At 40.3% G+C, this 16736-nt stretch overlaps 1 protein-coding gene across 5 annotated transcripts in view; it reads left to right on the top strand.

Annotated features, from left to right (window-relative positions):
* The window catches only part of gfra4a (GDNF family receptor alpha 4a), a 221107-nt gene extending 204677 nt beyond the window's left edge, over positions 1 to 16430 (top strand). For all 5 annotated transcript variants that reach the window (XM_027274741.1, XM_027274742.1, XM_027274743.1 and 2 more), the window contains 2 exons: positions 6725 to 6894; positions 14546 to 16430. In XM_027274741.1, the coding sequence (XP_027130542.1) occupies positions 6725 to 6894; positions 14546 to 14692 (317 nt within the window). In that variant the 3' untranslated portion in view covers positions 14693 to 16430. The remainder of the gene's footprint in view (positions 1 to 6724; positions 6895 to 14545) is intronic.
* The last annotated feature ends 306 nt before the right edge of the window (positions 16431 to 16736 follow it).

Genomic DNA, 16736 nt, shown 5'->3' with positions numbered 1-16736 from the left:
CCCTCCATCTAAGCAAAAAAAAGCTTCTTTCCTCCTGCCTGAGCAAATGGCTGAAGCCAAACGGCGCCTACAGTACGTGATAATAAGGATGAGCAAGTTTCTAATGGGAAAGGCGGTTCATGGTCCAGCGGTGCACGTCGTGCTCTCATCTCAATTGGAGTTCAGTCTTGTTCAGACTCACAGTTCTATTTTGGGGAGAAAGTGTGCGTAATGATTTGGCAAGGAGAGTCTGGGCTCGAGCCAATAATTGGGAAAATGAATCCACCCTGGGAGCTGCTGAGCGTTCTTCTTCCCCCCCGTGTTCCTCGTGTAATCACAGTGCACAGAAAATGAATTGTTTTTCATCCTGACTCCAGTCAAAAGTCTCTCCTCTCTTCCGGTGATGGTTCTGTTTCACAAGTGGACAGCACCGTCGTCAATTAAATGAATCCTCCCGGTGTCTTTTGGTGCTTGCATCTTTTTTTGCGACTGAATTCAGCATTATATAGCATGCTGGCCTCCCCACTGTGCTGCTGCACTGGGGCCGGCTTGCTGAGACAGGACTTCAGATGGCCTTTGATGACTTTGTAATTGAAAGTAATTTGGTTTCCTGCCTCCGAACTAATGAGGTGGACAGAGAGAATAGTGGCAGGGAAGAATACAGTCGTTTGCAGATAGGGGGAGGGAAAAAGTGCAGTAAAAAAATCCCTCTCCGGAGTGAGCACGCTCAGGTTTTAAAAACAGCTGTCACCCTAACTTACCTCTTCATCACGGCGATAATAATCCCATCACGATGCTGAACAGCAGCTCCGGACTTCTTCGTTCTTTGAAAGCTGAGTGTGTCAGGGAAAAATATAAGAGGACAGATGGAGGTGAAGCTAATTTATTTCTGCAATTATTTCACATTTTTCTGGCAGTTAAATTAGCAGTGAAACAAGAAAAAAGTGAGGGTAACCAGCAAACATGTCAGGGAGGTTGGGGACAGGATGTGCTCTGCAGTGTGGCTTCGGGGGAACCTATGAAGTCAGTAAGAGAAAGAAAAATAAGCCCCCAGGGAGAAACTTAAAAGTCAAAGAGATGCGAGGTGGCGGTGCTTAAACAGCCGTGTCCAAACATTTACAAAGGAACTGTCACAGCAGCTTACCACTGAACGTATCAATTGGCACTTCATCTTTGCGTGACGGTGGGTGGCAAGGCACGGTGGCGAGCAGCTGGAGTTGCACCCCCAGCTTCTCTCATCCGTCAGCTTGCCAGCGCGGCTAACTGCACACTCTGAGCGCCGCAGTACACTTCCCCACCTGTCCCACCGACGCTAATGGCCCACAGCGCCATTAGCTGGTCCACAGCCTCTTCTGCGAGGTGCTGATGTATACACACCATCAGCCGGGCTCAATCTGTTTCCCTCACTATTGACTCGTTGCTGTTCTGTTGCAACTTGCAGATTCCCTAATTAGCTGCAGAGCTGGCAAGGAGCATGTGGGTTACCCATCCACCGCCTCCATCTCTGTCTAGTAGTTGAAGCTCAGCATTGCACCAGTGGAGGGTGTCGAATCAAGGCCCTGCATTGATTTCTGCAGAATTGTGTTTGCAAAGGTAACCTACCTCAGGAGGATGGATCAATTTGTTATGATCCTGTGAGAAATCAATGTTTGTGTGTCACACGCTGATTCTCCGCTGAAGGCTTTGAAAACCCCATCACTAATAACCAGCGAGACGTTCCTGGAAATCGAAGGTTTTCGCTCGGAACGGACGGAATAATGCTGCGATTTTCATTTCTAAGCACCCACATCCATCTTACAGTATAAGCTGTGGATATTAATTGATGAATCTCTCATTTCATGTCTTCATTTGAACATATTTTAATTGAAGCGACTTTCATGCAAACGTAATTGCTGCCGAGTAGCCCATTAGCTGAATGAAAATTAATGCTTATGGAATATTAATTATGGTGTGATTATAAGTCATTCTCGTTGTGTTAAATCCAAGAACTTGATGGAATGGCTGTCCTTATATAAATCCAGCCGAGTGCAAATTATACATAGTACAGAATGTACATATTATAATATTCCTCCCAGTCGCAACCTACTTACTGTAAGACGCCCATTTAAATATTGACCATGATCATTATATCGCACCATTACAGACATCTGAAAGATGAAGAGTGAGAGGCTGTCTGATGTTTCCAATCCACTCCAATGTTACTTTTCTTTTCTGCAAATTGGGGTTAAAGTTGTGACTTTTTCCACGCTGTGATAATTTCACCATGTCAACGCTTAAAACCAGTGAAAGGAAAGGCTGAAAAGAGCAGCCAGGCTTGTTTGCTTCTGTCTCACACACCCTGAATCATCTTTGTTATAAATGTGTTTTCAGCGCAGACAGCAAAGGCGTAAACCATTATCTGTTTCAGTCAGCTGAGGATTCAAACCCAAAACATCGAAAGCGTCTGTTTGTTTAATTGAATTACATCCAAACTTGAACATCTGTTCCTTTAACACCTGCGAAACAAGGAGCAAGGTCTCCAAAGATTCACACTCCTCCAGTCTTTATTGTAAATATGCAACTGTTCCAAGGCCTTGAGTCAATGTTGACTATTGTAATAATGCATAAGCAGTGCTAACAGGGTGCTGTGTAAACATACAAGCAAACATCATATATTAAAAACTCTTGCTCGCACCGTGGGGCGGCAGAGAAAGCTGAAAACACAACATTAACTCCTAAACCTCTAAATGTTCCATGATGTGCATTTAACCTCTAATCTCAGCCGTTTAGTTCTGGGAAGACTCAGAGCTTATATGTAGAACAGCAAGACTGTACAATGTCCTTTAAGCTGCTCTAATCAACGTATTTATATTAACTTATACAATTATGGCTTGTGGTTCATCCTGATAATTACAATATGACTTTGTAGTTTTTAGTTTTACGGAGCTTTAAGCTTCTTTCAGCTCAGACAGTGTTAGCAAGTAACTGGTGGACAACACAACTGAGCATTTTTCCTCTAATGAGCGAGCAGTGATCTGCAAGTTTATTGACTTTTTGCTGATATATATATTTTGTGTTTGCAACTTTGTTTTGCTGCCCCCAAGTGGCCAAAAAGTTATTGCATTTAAATAATTTTGTAGAAGAAGAAGCAGATTTATTTAAATATGAAGCACAGTGACTAGATTAAGCATTAATATTAAAATATAATTGCTGCTGCTTGATTGTTAAATTATTATTAAATGTTATTTTTATTAGTGTAGTGTAGCGTCACTGTGAGCAGACGTTTGACACTGTCGCTGGTTGCAGTGGAGTTAACTTTAAAAGCTTCACATTCAGATACTTTAATCTATATTTCTATTCATTTTATAATCTTCATGCAGCACACGAGTCACATCAGCGTACTGAGGTCAAATGTGCTCTGTATATTTTGTCTTCTAAATTGAAGTAGAGGATAAATATAAAGTAAAATGAAATGGAAATAATAAACGTCCTTCTTTATATGTGAACACTGTATATGACATTATACAGTGTAGCTTGAGAAGCAACAATCAGGAACAGAAACTTTCCTTTAATAGATGACATTTTCTATTTTTTTCACATGAGTGATGAACGATGTGTGGTGGATCCCACCTGCTGTATTTGCATTGCCTTTGAGAGCCTTTACCACCTCCTTCACATCCCATCCATCAAACATGCTCTAAGAGTTAAACTCTAACACCATGTGGAACGCGTTGGAATATAAATGAAATCAGCTCTGTGAGTGAACAAACAGCAGAAATATAGGTTGTGATTTCACAAAGTGTTTCATTAGCTGCAGAATGAGACGGCAGATCTTTAATTTGGGGGCTTTTGTTGAACATAATTGTTTTCTGCTGTTGCTGGGCAGCAAATCAAAAATCTATTTAACATCTCCATTGTTTGGTGATTGGATGTTATGACTCAGCTACTGTGGTGCTGTAGCTATTAGAGTGTTGGTGTTTACACCTCTCCTGTGGAGTGGGCTCTATATTTACCACCTATGACCCGTCAGTGATGTCTTAGGTGTTAACGGAGGAAGGGAAACCTGCAGGCCACTTAATCACATTTTCTTACACGTTGGGCATGTCATGATGTTTCCTCCACTGAAAGGAACTCTAGACTACTGCAGCGGCGTCCAAGAGGTTTGTGCTGTTATTGTCATGTGACAGGTGTCCTACAAGTTTTCCTCTCACTTTGAATAGTGCATCCACTCACTGAGCATTTCATAATTAGATTTACTTTTTAATATTTCACTTCTAATAATGCACTAGAGGTTGCATTAGTTGTTCGAGTGCACCGAGGCTCTGCTGCCTGTGATCTAATCTCTTACTAAAGAGGGAAGCCCGGCAGGCTGAGAGGGTCTGAGAGCGGATGTCCTCGGTTTTCACTGAGTGAATGAAAGCACTGGAAAAATCCAGTATATGTTGAAAGCAATAGATGTGTTTGCTCTGAGAAAGTAAAGAGCTTTTGTAGAATACTTGATGTATTCAGATCATGCAGGTGATTTAAATAGAATAAAATGAACAATCTGTGGTTAAACAACATTTTCTCAACTTTATCAACACGTGTTGATCAAATTTAGCTCCCGGCGAGGTCTAATTACATTTAATGCTCCGTAATTCTTTAAACTACCCGAGTTAATAACCGCAGGCTCACCTCAAACACAGAGAAGCTTCTCCTCTTCATTTAAGGCTTCACTCGTTAAACCAAACATACTGTTTATTCTCACCTTTCTGTGGCTCGTCAAAGAAACGCCGCGGTGCAAATCAAAGCTGCGTGAATTCAAAGCATCGCAGCTCAAAAACAAAACATGGAAGTCGCCCGCTTCATCCAAAAATGACTACGACTTCAAAAGCATCGATTCAAGCTGCAGACCTCAGGACTGTAAACTCTGGCTCCTCACAACATTTACAAGCATGGTGACTGGATGCACCTTATGAGTCGTATTATTTTCTTTGTACATCTTAAAGTCTTTATCAGAGAACCAGATATCCTCTATCGTCTGAACCAGGAGGTTCTCAGATCGATCCAAGCTGTAGAGATGCACGTAACATTATCTCTTATTTCTTGAACCAGCTCCCAAGATAACGCCTAACCACTAAAATCAACTGGACACGGACATGCACAGCCACAGCGACCTCGAGCTTGCAGGAAGCCAAACACAGAAACATAGAGCATAGAGAATCCACTGGATTTTCAAAATAAAACACCCTGTGCAAACTGCCGGTCGTAGAAACAGACAAAGGCGAAACTAATTAACTACGTAGCATGTTTCCACAGAAGCATGTTTAGAAGAACATGAACCAGGAAAATGACCAAATCTGAGCCAGTAAAGTCTGGAGGGAGAAACACTTCTGAAATGCTCCCGGTGGGTTTGAAGTCCAGGACAGCGTTGCAGCTGCGACGTGCCCGGTTGGGTTTTGGGGTTAAACTTCTCAACTTATCTGAAAAAACACCCACTACAGTCGCACGGTAGCTGCAGTGTGTGTTTTCTGCCAGTAACTTGGAAACTTATTTGGACAAGCTGAGATGTGATGAGATGAGAATTACACGTTCAGAGCAGACAAACACTCGACTGTTCTTACCTACTCTCTCATGGGCACTCTGCTTTCACCAGAATACTGCTAATTATAATACACTGTCTGTCTCACTCATACACACCGTACCTCTCAAAGACAAAACTACTTTTTCATCTCAGACATCTCAGGTGTAGTACAGGTGTATTGGCATATGGAAGTTCTGCATAATCTGGCAACTGCACATAGAATTTACAGAATTTCTTCTATACATAATACATACACATGAATAGTGAATGGGGGGGCTGCATTTGGACGCAGTGTTAGTGTTGAAAACCAACTGAAAGGTCAGAAGTGAGTGGAATTGACTGTGTGTCTGGGAAATGTTCAGCTCTATCTTGTCATGCTGCCCTGCAGCTGTGTAGGTGAGCCGGTCAGTGAGCCGGCTGACCGGGAGCAGACTCAAAAAAAGGTCACTCACTGCGCTTCATTATCCTTTATTATTTGGCATTATGACCCGCGTTCACCTTTTGCCATTCAGTTTTGCCATTAAGTGAATCTGCATTATGTCTGACTTGCAGCAGCTCGTCTGTTTGTCCAATGTACATTTACAATTCATGAGTGAATCCCTGCTCATACAACGCTCCTTTCTCTCTTGTGTAATGGCGGGCAATGTTCAAGACTGCCTTAGGAAAAACATATTTAAACGTATCCCCCAGGCATATGAATAACATATGTTACTCATTTTAGGCAGTTCCTTACACTGGTGGCCCAGAAAGGCAACACGATGTATGAATTTGAAAAATCTGAGATCTATTATTCAGAAATCTGCTTTCTGTCGGCGGATGAGCTTTCACTGCTTGTTTCAGGGATGGTTAGTACTCTTTAATTTCTGATGCATCACACAAATGTGCATGCTTTCATTTTTGTTGAATGCAGTTTGAAATGAATGACAGTACAGGCACTCTTTCAGCAGCCCGATGATTCACTCTGAAAGGTTGTCTTGTCCTCTCATGCCATGACCACATCATAATTGCAGCCCCCAGTCCATAATTATAAAGTGACCAATCACATTACAAAGAGCCATGCAGGGACAGAAAAGCAAAAGGAAACTGGAGGTGATGGCTGATGTGAAAATTAGCATGTAGCTTCATTTCCATTAAGCCATCAGATAATGAGAACAACGTGGATGGTCCAGTCACGACAGGTCCCTGCTGTTTCTTGTGTTCCAGAAAATGCCATCGTGGCCTTCGGGAACGGGTCGGACGTGAAAACGGACGCCGGTCAGCCCGGGATGCCCAGTCCAGCGACGGACAACCAGAGCCCGCACTTGGCAACCACCGCCCCAGGCGTCTCCATGGAAACAGAGCAGAACATTCTGAAAGCACAGATACCTACTCAGGTGAGACGAGATGGACTGAAGACTGAAAATGTGAAGTACAGCCTTTTCCAAACAGAGAGGCACTAATGGAGACGGCCTCGCTCAGAACTGGGTCACACCACTCCAGATGACTTGGGGTGTTTGTTTCATCCTGCAGGGAGCAGCAGATGGGTGGGGTTTACATTATCTGCATAATTCAGACAGCATCAGGTACAAAGTCAGTCACACAATAACCGAGATGAAGAGAACTGAAGCCGTGTCCATTCGCACAAAATTCACTTCACGCCAGCTTATTCCAGGGACAAATTCTCAGTGAGAGATGTTTGCACTATGTAATTTAAATTTTAATTGTGCATATTTACGTTCATTTGGCAGATGCTTTTGTCCAAAGAGGCAATCCATGCCACAGCAGCTCAAAGAGAAGCTATCCAGATGCAATGCAATGCTTCTCCTTTCTGTAAATGTGCAGAATATGAGGTGTGTAAAACAGAAGTATTTAGTTACTCTATGCTTCTCAGTTAGGACAAAAAATAATGATACATCAGGACTAATGTAGAAACACAGTGGTGCAACATGGTGTACTGTAAAAGGCTCAGTGTAGGGTAATGAAAACACAATATTCAGATGATTAAACACTAATGAAAACATGAATATTATATTCCGTTTCTATCATTGGAGCCTCTCACACAGTTTAAACAAAAGTGTGGCAACAGTACTTTATTAGCAAAAAGCTGAGATGAAGATATGTTAAATATTTAAAATCAGCTTATCAAATATAAAAATGAAATATTTCAACAGTAAGATTCTGTATGAGTGCAAATAAGGTAAACACAGAACAAAGATTCACTCTTTTCTCTTTGTATGCATGCCGACTGACGCACGAGTATCGACTGATTAAGTCAGTGCATTGCTCTGGCTCGGCTGCTCACTACAGACTAACCCACTGAGTGTTTATCATGTAGAGAAGTGAAGTGAGTGAATGAAGGCAGCTCTGAAGCTTTAAGACTGGATGCAACTTTATTGATCCCAGAGGGATCATTAGATCTCTGCAGAACACAAAGTAGAGCATAAAACAAACAACATAATGAGAATAAAGGAGTAAAGACAATTAAGAGAAGCTGCGAAACACCATGTAAACAAATGTGTGTTATATAAGTTTAAACACGTTGCTGCAGAGAAAGATATGCGGATGAAATAGTTCAATACATCATGGCTGCAAATGTAAACACAGACTTATAAATATATACATCAAAAAATAAAGTAAATAAAAGTATCAGTGCATAAATAATGGTCTCGTTATGAATGTTTCTCAGCAGCCAGTGGTGTTGATATCACACATCTCACACAATCAGATGATTTTCATAAATGCTGCATCAACACCATAAACTGCTTCTGTAAACATCGTTAATGTAGCCCATACAACGAAGCAGTTAAGTAAACAAGCATTAAACACTGCTCAGCATAAATATTAATATGGATGGTTTGTTTGGCATTGAACATATTGAACATACTTCATTTTAATAATGAGGAGAAGATGATAAACAATTCACTTCAGGGTAAGGAAATGTGTTCCATGCATTAATGAGAAAAGGCTGCAGATAACGTAACTGACAATCAGTGACTGCAGCTTTTTGTCAGACTGTGTGTGTGTGTGTGTGTGTGTGTGTGTGTGTGTGTGTGTGAGTGTTTTCAAACCGCCGGCAAGATGGCGGAGAGGACAGCTTCTGAATCGTGGAAGTACGCACATTATTTTCAAGAAGAAGAACAAGAGCAACATAACGGTGAAATGCAGTCTGCGTTGGTGAAAAGCTTTAAAAACATTTAATTTAATTTAACACTTCCATTTAAAAAAAACATCTTTATCCAAGCGGACCGTCTTTCCTCTTCTTGTTGTCCTGCAGAGTTGGTCTGGTTGGATGACTGACGTGATTCATTGTCAGGACGTCTCGGTGCGTTTAAAGCAGACTGTGTCTGTGTCCGTTAGTGCAGCATGTGCGAGGCTGCAAACGACTTTTCATTTGTGGTAATGCATGAGTATTCTAACGTGTTACTTTTAATCATAGGTGACGCTGTAACGTAACGGATTACTTGTAATTGATGGTAACATTGTAACCTAATTAACTACTTTCCAAAGTAACGATGCCCAACACTGCTGCCAATCAGCCGACAGATATTAATAAACTTCACAAGCTAAATGTATAACTAGGCCACTTACTGAAGAAAAGGGCCAAAAGCCCAAATGACACATTGTTGCCTGGGGTCCTCAGAAGCCCCCATCCCACACGATGATTGTTCCAACAGTCTTTATCATCCTCAGACTGCGTCAGACTTCATGGCTCCGAGATAAAGCAAACAGGGAAGCGACACTTGGTTGAACGTGAACATTTCTTCACCCGATAGCCGAGCATCAACTCTTGATCAAACAAAGTGTCAACGAGTCGCCACCAGTCAGAGTTAATTAATCCAGTAAATGAGCTGCCTCAGAGTCTCATCATCACATGTACAACTCTTCAACAAACACACTGAAATAACTGCCACTGATGATTCACAGAAATTAAATTAACACTCCAAATATTGCTGTGCATTCCAATCACCTCTGCAAAGGCAGGTCAACTAACTGTAAGCAATAAACTTTGCACTTATTTCCACTCTTATTTCATGGAGCTACACACTAAAGAGGGTTTACTGCAGTTTTACAGTCTAAAAAACAACTTTATTTTTCAATTTTCTTACTAATGTCATTTTATTATTACAAACATCAGTTAAATCTGTTTAACCCCCGAGGCATTAGTGCGTCCTTCAAAGTGAGTCAAAATGAAACAAGTGGATGTACATCGGAGAAATCCTCCATGATGGTGAGCCGAGGTTTCTCTGGTCACATGCTGGAGGGCAGAGAAAGGTTTTTTGGTTTTCCATACGTGACCTGCTCCAACACTTTGACCCAGAAACACAGTTTGAGATTTGTGTATGTCAGTAAAGAGGGAAGACTTAGCTTCATGACAATAACATTATCAAAAATATGCTTCTGAGTTTAAAAGTCAAAATTCTGAGAAAAAAAAGTAGAAAAAAAGAATAAAGTCTGAACTTAAATACATTTTTCACATATTTCTGCCTCTTAGACTGTCCTCAGCCTTCCTCCCAGGTTCAGCATGCTACTGTGAAAGGGCAGGGTGATTAGACAACTGGATGCAGGTGTGCTAATCACCTCTCCTGGGTCAATTTTGAGAAAAAAAGCCAAAATTTGGAGGAAAAAAAGTCAGAATTTTGAGGGAAAATGATTGAGACAATAATAATAATAATAATAATAATAATAATAATAATAATAATGATGTGGCATTAGCTGTTGCCACCATGGGTTCTTCAACATAAACACACAGAGATGACGGTTCAACACTTCTTTATTGTCACATTACAAACAATATTTTGGGACGATTGTAGGCTCCTCTGCATGCTCGTCAACAGCCACGCTCGTCAACAGCCACGCTCTCTCTGCTGTCTCTTCACGTCTGTGTCTGTCTCCTCAGCCTCTCTCCCAGGTTCAGCACGCTGCTGGACCTCTGCTCTGCAGCTCCGCACCACGCCCAAAACAAGTGGTGAAGGGGGGCTGTCAGAATTCTGACAAAAGTCCAAAATCTGAGGAAAAAAGTCAAAATTCAGAGGAAAAAAAGTCAGAATTTTTATAAAAAAGTTAGAATTTTTATAAAAAAGTTAGAATTTTGAGGGGAAAAACAAATTTGAGGGGGAAAAAGTCAGAATTTTGAGAGAAAATAGATAATAGTAGTAGATAATAATGTGGCACTAGTTTTTGCCACCATGGGTTCTTTAACATTTTGAATTTTGAGGGGAAAAAAAGGCAGAATTCGGAGGAAAGAAAAGAATTTTCAGAAAAAAGTCAGAATTTTCAGAAAAAAATGTCAGAATTTTTAGGAAAAAAAGTCAGAATTTTCAGAAAAAAGGAAAGGAAAAAATCTGAATTTGAGGGGAAAAAGTCAGATATTTTGTTTTTTTAAAAGTCAGATCTTTGAGGGAAAAAGTCAGAATTTTCAGAAAAAAAGCCAGAATTTTTAGGAATAAAATCTGAATTTGAGGGGGAAAAGTCAGATATTTTGTTTTTTTTTAAGTCCGAATTTGGGTTCTTCAACATAAACACACAGAGATGACGGTTCAACACTTCTTTATTGTCACATTACAAAAAATATGTTGGGACGATTGTAGGCTCCTCTGCATGCTCGTCAACAGCCACGCTCGTCAACAGCCACGCTCTCTCTGCTGTCTCTTCACGTCTGTGTCTGTCTCCTCAGCCTCTCTCCCAGGTTCAGCACGCTGCTGGACCTCTGCTCTGCAGCTCCGCACCACGCCCAAAACAAGTGGTGAAGGGGGGCTGTCAGAATTCTGACAAAAGTCCAAAATCTGAGGAAAAAATCAAAAATCTGAGAAAAAAAGTAAAAAAACTGAGAAAAAAAGTCAAAATTCGGAGGAAAAAAAGTCAGAATTTTTATAAAAAAGTTAGAATTTTTATAAAAAAGTTAGAATTTTGAGGGGAAAAACAAATTTGAGGGGGAAAAAGTCAGAATTTTGAGAGAAAATAGATAATAGTAGTAGATAATAATGTGGCACTAGTTTTTGCCACCATGGGTTCTTTAACATTTTGAATTTTGAGGGGAAAAAAAGGCAGAATTCGGAGGAAAGAAAAGAATTTTCAGAAAAAAGTCAGAATTTTCAGAAAAAAATGTCAGAATTTTTAGGAAAAAAAGTCAGAATTTTCAGAAAAAAGGAAAGGAAAAAATCTGAATTTGAGGGGAAAAAGTCAGATATTTTGTTTTTTTAAAAGTCAGATCTTTGAGGGAAAAAGTCAGAATTTTCAGAAAAAAAGCCAGAATTTTTAGGAAAAAAATCTGAATTTGAGGGGGAAAAGTCAGATATTTTGTTTTTTTTTAAGTCCGAATTTGGGTTCTTCAACATAAACACACAGAGATGACGGTTCAACACTTCTTTATTGTCACATTACAAAAAATATGTTGGGACGATTGTAGGCTCCTCTGCATGCTCGTCAACAGCCACGCTCGTCAACAGCCACGCTCTCTCTGCTGTCTCTTCACGTCTGTGTCTGTCTCCTCAGCCTCTCTCCCAGGTTCAGCACGCTGCTGGACCTCTGCTCTGCAGCTCCGCACCACGCCCAAAACAAGTGGTGAAGGGGGGCTGTCAGAATTCTGACAAAAGTCCAAAATCTGAGGAAAAAATCCAAAATCTGAGAAAAAAAGTAAAAAAACTGAGAAAAAAAGTCAAAATTCGGAGGAAAAAAAGTCAGAATTTTTATAAAAAAGTTAGAATTTTTATAAAAAAGTTAGAATTTTGAGGGGAAAAACAAATTTGAGGGGGAAAAAGTCAGAATTTTGAGAGAAAATAGATAATAGTAGTAGATAATAATGTGGCACTAGTTTTTGCCACCATGGGTTCTTTAACATTTTGAATTTTGAGGGGAAAAAAAGGCAGAATTCGGAGGAAAGAAAAGAATTTTCAGAAAAAAGTCAGAATTTTCAGAAAAAAATGTCAGAATTTTTAGGAAAAAAAGTCAGAATTTTCAGAAAAAAGGAAAGGAAAAAATCTGAATTTGAGGGGAAAAAGTCAGATATTTTGTTTTTTTAAAAGTCAGATCTTTGAGGGAAAAAGTCAGAATTTTCAGAAAAAAAGCCAGAATTTTTAGGAATAAAATCTGAATTTGAGGGGGAAAAGTCAGATATTTTGTTTTTTTTTAAGTCCGAATTTGGGTTCTTCAACATAAACACACAGAGATGACGGTTCAACACTTCTTTATTGTCACATTACAAAAAATATGTTGGGACGATTGTAGGCTCCTCTGCATGCTCGTCAACAGCCACGCTCGTCAACAGCCACGCTCTCTCTGCTGTCTCTTCACGTCTGTGTCTGTCTCCTCAGCCTCTCTCCCAGGTTCAGCACGCTGCTGGACCTCTGCTCTGCAGCTCCGCACCACGCCCAAAACAAGTGGTGAAGGGGGGCTGTCAGAATTCTGACAAAAGTCCAAAATCTGAGGAAAAAATCCAAAATCTGAGGGAAAAAGTCAAAAATCTGAGAAAAAAAGTCAAAATTCGGAGGAAAAAAAGTCAGAATTTTTATAAAAAAGTTAGAATTTTTATAAAAAAGTTAGAATTTTGAGGGGAAAAACAAATTTGAGGGGGAAAAAGTCAGAATTTTGAGAGAAAATAGATAATAGTAGTAGATAATAATGTGGCACTAGTTTTTGCCACCATGGGTTCTTTAACATTTTGAATTTTGAGGGGGAAAAAAGGCAGAATTCGGAGGAAAGAAAAGAATTTTCAGAAAAAAGTCAGAATTTTCAGAAAAAAAATGTCAGAATTTTTAGGAAAAAAAGTCAGAATTTTCAGAAAAAAGGAAAGGAAAAAATCTGCAACTCCGCACCACGCCCAAAACAAGTGGTGAAGGGGGGCTGTCAGAATTCTGAAAAAAGTCAAAAATTCGGAGAGAAAAAAGTCAAAATTCAGAATTTTGAGGGGAAAAAAGGCAGAATTCAGAGGAAAGAAAAGAATTTTGAGAAAAAAATGTCAGATTTTTGAGAAAAAAGCCAGAATTTCGAGGAAGAAAATCTGAATTTAAAGGGAAAAAGTCAGATATTTTGTTTTTTTAAAGTCAGAATTTTCAGAAAAAAAGTCAGAATTTTGAGGGGAAAAAACTAATTTGAGGGGAAAAAGAATTTTGAGAGAAAATAGATAATAGTAGTAGATAATAATGTGGCACTAGCTGTTGCCACCATGGGTTCTTTAACATTTTGAATTTTAAGGGAAAAAAAGGCAGAATTCGGAGGAAAAAAAAGAATTTTCAGAAAAAAAAGTCAGAATTTTCCGAAAAAAATTGTCTGAATTTTTAGGAAAAAAGTCTGAATTTTGAGAGAAAACGTGAGATTTTTGCGAGAAAATGATTGCAACGACAATAATAATAATGTGGCACTAGCTGTTGCCACCATGGGTTCTTCGACATTTTGAATTTTGAGGGAAAAAAAGGCAGAATTCAGAGGAAAGAAAAGAATTTTCAGAAAATTCAGAGAATTTAGCTGTTGCCACCATGGGTTCTTCAACATAAACACACAGAGATGACGGTTCAACACTTCTTTATTGTCACATTACAAACAATATTTTGGGACTTTCGTGTTGGAAAATCATTTTAGGAGATGAGTGTGCAAATCTATCAGTGTTAAGAAGATAAAATGATAAAAATAAACCCAAACCTTACTGTATATACAGTGAACACATACTGTACATATGTTTGTCTGAAGTTTACCTGTCGAGACTGAAACCTGGAATAAAGGTGGCGGAGGGGAGCTAAGGGGCAATGAAAACAAAAAAGAAATAAAGTGTAATGGACGTGTGATGGAGGATGGAGCGGGCATAATGTAGAGATGGAGCTCAGCTGATTGAAGCGTTCATACTGAATATGTTTGCAGCCGAAGCATCTCTCGCTGTGAAATTGTGTCTGGCTGATAAGTGGCTGTGTCCTCGCCATCACTTGTCTTATTTTTCAACTGTGGATGTGGAAAATTTGGCCATTACATCCTTTCTCTCACAGTTTTTTTCCTGCCCGCTGCTCCTGCTGAAAATATATTCAAAGTTTTTATCGTAACGTGTTTGTTTTCTTTCAGGTAAATGAGAATGACAGATTGTGGGGCGACGAGGGAGACTCCACTCTTCCCTCTCCGGGCCTTTCGGACCGTGGAACTGAGCCCGTCCGTGCATCCCTGCTTCTGGGCCTCGGCTGGCCGCTCCTGCTGCTGCTCGCCGACCAATAAGAGGCCTCGCTCACCTGGCCTCCATGGACAAACCTCCAGACCCGGGGAGGGGAGGGTGGGTTTGTGAGAGCGAGAGAAAGAGCCATTTTTATGTGTCAAATGACGGCGGGGGAAAGGGTCGACTCTGCCCGCTCCCCTCTCCGTCACAGAAATCACACTCAATCTCTTTTTTGTGAACCATGACTCAGCAGATGTGTCGTGCAGCCCACGCCGTGAGAAAGACCGCTGGAGAGGGTGGGGTGAGGGTGAGGGTGGGGGGAGAAAAAAAACAGGAAGTACACACCTCATTTCTTGCTTCACGCCTGCCCAAACACCAACTGTTACACATGACACACACCACGCAGACTTTGCTCATCTGAAAATAACGTCCAAACTCCAGGAAGGGGCCCGTGGGTTCAGAAGGTGTACAGTGAAGAGACACTGGAGACACAGTGCCAGAAAACTCTAAGAAAAATCTAAAAAACAACAAAAAAAAGATTTTTTTGTCCCTGAACATTCCTTGGTGTAAAAGAAAAATATTAAATGTTAAGACTTTTCTCTCAGATGAACTGTGATGAAGTGTTACACGAGATTTAAGGTGGATGTGTGTGTTTGTCCACATGCAGCGCTCTGCTCGTTCAGCTTTGCTCTTTATGTTGATGCCACATTTTTATGATTTGAATTCTGCACACGTTATAATCGAGTCCAATCACAATGGGATTCTCTGACTGTTTGTTGTTGTGTTTTAAGTGGCAGGATGAAGAGTTCATTTCCAAATAAAGAATATATATAGACAAACTTAAGTTGTTAATTGAAAGGTAACATTGAAATTAAGAAGCGCTCCCAAAGTCTGTGAAAGTGTTTCATTTTGTCAAACAAGGACCTACATCACTACTTATTAATGTATTGTAGTTTGTTTTCATTTTAAATCTATAAGTCATTTTGTATGAGTAGATATCATTGGAAGGGAACTCTTCATATACAGTACACATTCATTTAGCTTTAAGTGTGAGGCCTTTGAGTTTGTTCCTCTTCAGAAATGTATAAAAAAAATATCCTGTGGTTATGGTGAAGCAACAAGAGATGGAAACAAGTTTATATTTTTTAAATGTATGTGGAGAAAACAGATATCTATCGACAAGTTTGTGACCAATCATGCTTTTCCGTAGTGGGAGGACGGGTGGGAAACAGAAGGGGCAGATTTTGATGCATGGACGGATGCATCCGTCCTTCCAGAGAGTCGTGAGATGAAGGTGGTGACCCGTGTTGGCCCTCGCTATCTGCTGGGACTCACTCAACATGAGACGCCGGAGGATTTACAATACGTACTGTAGAAGCACAGCTCTGCTTTGAGGAGCGGACATGTCTGTGGAGAACTGTTGAGCTCGAGAGGCTGAGGTTTCTCATGCGCCATCGATACTGCCATTGAATTCAGATCTCTGAAGAAACACCCAGTCGTCTCAACACATTATTAAACGACACAACACTGATTTTAACACAGAGACAGGAAATGCGATGAAGATGTCACATTCATGTCGGACCTAAAAAAGCTCGCAGTATGAGTTCAGAATGTCATAACGTTAATAATAGTTGTTGGATTTTACCCAAAAAACAAGTTCAAGTTCAAGAAGTTCACTCAAATCACAAACCAATATTTTCCTCAGCTAGTCATGCAGATACTTTTGCCCAGGTTTTGAGGTATTGTTCTGAAAATGCCGCTGCCATTCAAGTACAATAAAGATGATTGATTTTTTTTTTCTTTGAACTACGTTCTAGTGATGTTACTTGTTAAAGCTCAATGTGTGTGGTAGTTCCACCTAAAACAGAGACCAGGTCATGTCCAAGACCGGAGTGTATCAAGACCAGACACTAAAAATCCTACTTAGGTATCCAGATTTCACCAAATGAACTCTTTGTGGTTTATGTAGCCAGTTTTTATTGCGGCCATCATCTCCTCGCAGACAGCTGCAGCTTCTTCTCCGTCTCCTACATTCACTTCATGGAGTGCATGTGAAGAGGGTGGGTGGAGGTGACAGACCAGTTGAGACTAAGACTGATGGTGGAT

Source organism: Larimichthys crocea, chromosome XXIV (assembly GCF_000972845.2).
Source record: "Larimichthys crocea isolate SSNF chromosome XXIV, L_crocea_2.0, whole genome shotgun sequence".
NCBI classification, from domain to species: Eukaryota; Metazoa; Chordata; class Actinopteri; family Sciaenidae; genus Larimichthys; species Larimichthys crocea.
Note: the sequence above shows the minus strand (reverse complement) of the source record. Positions and strands in the feature narration are given on the sequence as shown.